This window comes from Tenrec ecaudatus, chromosome 1 (assembly GCF_050624435.1).
Source record: "Tenrec ecaudatus isolate mTenEca1 chromosome 1, mTenEca1.hap1, whole genome shotgun sequence".
Lineage (NCBI taxonomy): Eukaryota > Metazoa > Chordata > Mammalia > Afrosoricida > Tenrecidae > Tenrec > Tenrec ecaudatus.
Genome location: NC_134530.1, coordinates 75,701,270 through 75,705,557, shown reverse-complemented (window position 1 = coordinate 75,705,557; position 4,288 = coordinate 75,701,270). Strand labels below are relative to the sequence as shown.

The window sequence follows — 4,288 nt, the reverse complement described above, 5'->3', positions numbered from 1 at the left end:
CCCAGGCCCCCTAAATTCTACTCCACACAGGGCTTCTCTCCTCCTCTGTACTTGACACCATGGCACCTTGAGGCCCTAAGTTCCTAACCCCCACCCCAAACCTAACTTTGCCACTGAGTTTGAGAGTTTTCCCTCACCCTTATTACTTGCCAAAGCTTTCATTTCTGTGCCTGGTTTTCTCGTGCCCATCCTCGCCCCCTTCAAAACAAAACGACATTCACACTTCCCCCAAACCCAGGTCTGCTCTACGCCTCCATTTCTCTCTCCTTGCCACCCGTTCACCAAACTGAACGCTTTGCTGTGGGTATTCCTGTTTGCGCTTGGTTAGCAGTCTGTTGGACCAAAATTCTCCCTCTGATACCAGTCCCACCAAATACAGTTCTCTTTGCCCATCTCTTCCCACTTCAACCAAACTTTAAGGAATACTTCAAATCCTCATGACAGCTGTCGGAACCAGTGGCTTTAAAACTTTGCGTGTCTTTTTTTATTTGCAGAACCGCAAACAGTATCTTATACACACAGCATAAACCAGATGTGAGAAGATTGGCTCCGGGCGGAGCCTTGGGAAATAGGGAGGCGAGGCCGGCCTTCGGAAGAACTCTGGCGGCCGTTTCTCCTAGCAATTTGGCAACTAGGAACCAAACTTATGCAACCGCAATTTCTCTAAGTTGGGTTTGGGGTTTCTCTAGCCCGCGCTTCAGCCTAGAGCCCTGCGCGATCCTCACCGCGGGTCTCTCCCCCTTCCCCACTGTCTTCCGCCGCAGGTCCGACCATGGAACTGCGCTCCGAGCTGCCCAGTGTGCCAGGCGCGGCGACAGCGGCGGCGACGGCGACAGGGCCGCCGGTGGCGTCGGTGGCTTCGGTGGCTGCTGCAGCGGCGGCCGCCGCGTCGCTACCAGTGAGCGTCGCTGGCGGCTTGCTGCGGGCCCCGCCACTGCTGCTGCGGGCCGCCGAGAAGTACCCGCGGACCCCCAAGTGCGCTCGCTGCCGCAATCACGGCGTGGTGTCCGCGCTCAAGGGCCACAAACGCTACTGCCGCTGGAAGGATTGCCTGTGCGCCAAGTGCACGCTCATCGCCGAGCGCCAGCGCGTCATGGCGGCACAGGTGGCGCTGCGCAGGCAGCAAGCGCAGGAGGAGAACGAGGCGCGCGAGCTGCAGCTGCTCTACGGCACTGCCGAGGGCCTGGCGCTGGCCGCGGCCAACGGCATCATCCCGCCGCGGCCGGCTTACGAGGTCTTCGGCTCTGTGTGTGCGGCGGACGGCGGGGGGCCTGGAGCGGGTGCGGCCTCGGGGGCTGGAGGCAGCTCCGTGGGCGCTGGGGGCGCAGGTGAGCGGTGCAGGTGGGGCGGGGTGGGCTGAGGGGCGGGTAGACAGGCAGAGTCAAGTCTTCCCCTCTCGGAACAGGGCTGCCTGAGTGCACTGCATACCAGCCCCCAATATTAGACGTAAACACAGCAACCCATTCCCCCGCCACCACCACACTTGCTGAAGCGAGTGCGTTTTACTCCTTTCCCTACCACTGGCCCAACGGAAACTCTTTAATTCCACCCTGATCTTCCCCAACTCAAGCTGGTCCCTGCCACTTGACTCCTTAAACTTCATCTTCTCCGCGCAGAAACTCGCCTGTCTTTTTCTTGGCGCGGCCCTCCTCCACACTCCGCCTTTCTCCTGTCTTCAGAAATCCGACCTCCTTCTCACCCTTCTCCCTCTGCCTCAATTTCCCCAGGTACTTAAAACAACCTCATTCCAAGTTCCTGTGCGATTTCTGTTCTCCTGTCCTAAACATGCTGAACCCTGTCCGCCTGTTTTTTATTCTCTCTCTCTCTTTCTCTCTCACCCCCCGCCACTACTCAGGGTGTTCTCAGTGTGCTGTACACTCTCTCACCTCTTAGGATCTCTTCTCTTCTCTCCCTTCATCCTGTTGGCCTTCATCCTGTTGGCTTTTTCTGCGAAAGGCAGGACTGAACAACGGGAATGGGGCTAGGGGTGCGCTCAGTTTGCGAAGGAAGAACTTCTCAGATCTTATTTTGGGGAAAGATGAATTAGGAAGCAGGAGGCCTACTCATGCCTATGGTGAGGCCTGGGCCCTCCTGTACGTGCAGGCAGCTCTCATTAAACTGGTTACCGAGTCCAGGGCTAGAGGGTACCCAGGGCAGGATGGACTCCAGGGACCTCAGAGGTGGAGTTGAGATGTCTGTGTGGAATAGCCAGAAATTGTGTTGGCTCCAGATTAAGCCTTGGGCCTGGCCACTTCTCCAGGGCAGGCCTGTGAAAGGAACACTGGGGCCCAAGGTCAAAGTGCAGGGGCACAGAGATGGAAAGAAGGGCCCTGGGTATGGATTTACAGACACAGGTGCAGGTTAGCGGCTGATTAGCATTCTAAGGGGCACCTTCAGGCAGGAGTGCTGGGGCCACAAGAGTGCACAGGAGCTCAGTGAGCAAAGACTCAGAGGGAGAGGAATCGGGAATCCAAAGGGCTGAGGGACTATGGGTGCTGTCACGTCCTGCTAACCTTTCCTCACACCTTCATTTTCACCTTCTAGAGGCCAAGTTGCAGAAGTTTGACTTGTTCCCCAAGACGCTACTTCAGGCAGGCCGCCCGGGCAGCCCTCAGTCGCAACTGGGGAAGCCACTTTCCCCCGACGGGGCGGACTCTGGTCCTGGGACGTCATCCCCAGAGGTACGGCCAGGCTCAGGCTCAGAGAACGGCGACGGCGAGTCATTTTCGGGATCGCCACTGGCCCGGGCGTCTAAGGAGGCAGGTGGCAGCTGCCCGGGCAGCGCTGGCCCCAGCGGCGGCGGCGAGGAGGACAGTCCCGGCTCCGCCAGCCCTCTGGGCTCGGAATCCGGCTCGGAGGCCGACAAGGAGGAAGCAGAGGCTGGACCGGCCCCCGGGCTGGGCGGAGGCCCGAGTCCCCGGCAGCGGACGCCGCTGGACATCTTGACGCGCGTCTTCCCGGGCCACCGGCGCGGCGTCCTGGAGCTGGTGTTGCAGGGCTGCGGCGGCGATGTAGTCCAGGCCATCGAGCAGGTGCTGAACCATCACCGCGGGGGGCTCGCGGCCGGCCTGGGCCCCGTGGTGCCCCCGGATAAGGCCGCCGTTGGGGCATCGGCGGCCGCGGACGACGCGTGGCCGGGTCGCGTCGACGCCGCCGCCGGGGCCCCGGGGCTCCCAGCGCCGCTGCAGGCCGGGCCAGCAGCGCCGCCACACCACAGACCCTTACTGGCCGGCGCCATGGCTCCGGGGGCGCTCGGCTCGCTGAGCAGCCGCTCGGCCTTCTCGCCGCTGCAGCCCAACGCCAGTCACTTCGGCGCCGACGCGGGGGCCTACCCGCTGGGCGCGCCCCTGGGGCTCAGCCCGCTGCGCCTGGCCTACTCGGCGGCGGCGGCGCACAGCCGCGGGCTGGCCTTCATGGCGCCCTACTCCACCGCCGGCCTGGTGCCCACGCTCGGCTTCCGCCCGCCCATGGACTACGCCTTCAGCGATCTCATGCGCGACCGCTCGGCCGCCGCGGCCGCGGTGCACAAAGAGCCGGCCTACGCGGGCGGCCTCTATGGGCCCATGGTCAACGGCGCCCCGGAGAAGCAGTAGGGCCAGGGCCCGGCGGCTGGGCAGCCCTGAACAGGGACCTCGGGCTGGTCCTCGTGGGCGCCGTGGGCGCCGGGGCTGGAGTGGAGTCCGCCTCGCCCAGGGGGTCTCTGGTTGGGTTTGGAGGGCTGCTGGCAGGACGGAGGAAAGGGAGGGGCTCCAGGTGCAGAGGTTCTCAGAAGGGGATGCGTGGCCCGGATCCTCATCCCCCCCTCACTCCGGGCCGCGGTGGGGGACCCCCCCTTTCAGACTCCCCAGCTCCTCCACAGGCAGGAGGCTTCGCTGAAATACCGAGGCCGCTGCCTCTCACCCCCAGCTGTGCGCACCCCACCTGCCTGCGCCCCCAATGAGATGGCACGGTAGCCTGTCTTCTGTGTTCCCCTCTCCCTCTTTTTAAAAAATTTTAAATATTTGCTCTAACAACTATACATTTAGGATGTATAAATCTCTTGGCACTGAGTCGAGTCTTGGGGACACATATATACCGATATCAAATGTAAAAAAAAAAAAGGAAACAAGTTCTAAGGTGCACTTTCCTCGTTGCGGTATTTGTCGCTCTCTTTGTTGCTTACACCGATAAGCATGGATTTCCTTGGTGCAGTGTGAGTTTTTATATATGTATAAATCTATATATAATCTATACATATATATACAAGCCAGTGTATAATGTTATAAAATGGAATTCTAAGTTATTAATT

General features: G+C 60.7%; 1 protein-coding gene across 1 annotated transcript; it reads left to right on the top strand.

Annotated features, from left to right (window-relative positions):
* The first annotated feature begins 772 nt into the window (after positions 1-772).
* On the top strand, positions 773-3,593 carry DMRTA2 (DMRT like family A2). The gene is made up of 2 exons (XM_075539741.1): positions 773-1,328; positions 2,545-3,593. Exons 1-2 carry the CDS (start codon positions 773-775, stop codon positions 3,591-3,593), a joined length of 1,605 nt encoding a protein of 534 aa, XP_075395856.1.
* Positions 3,594-4,288: the final 695 nt, after the last annotated feature.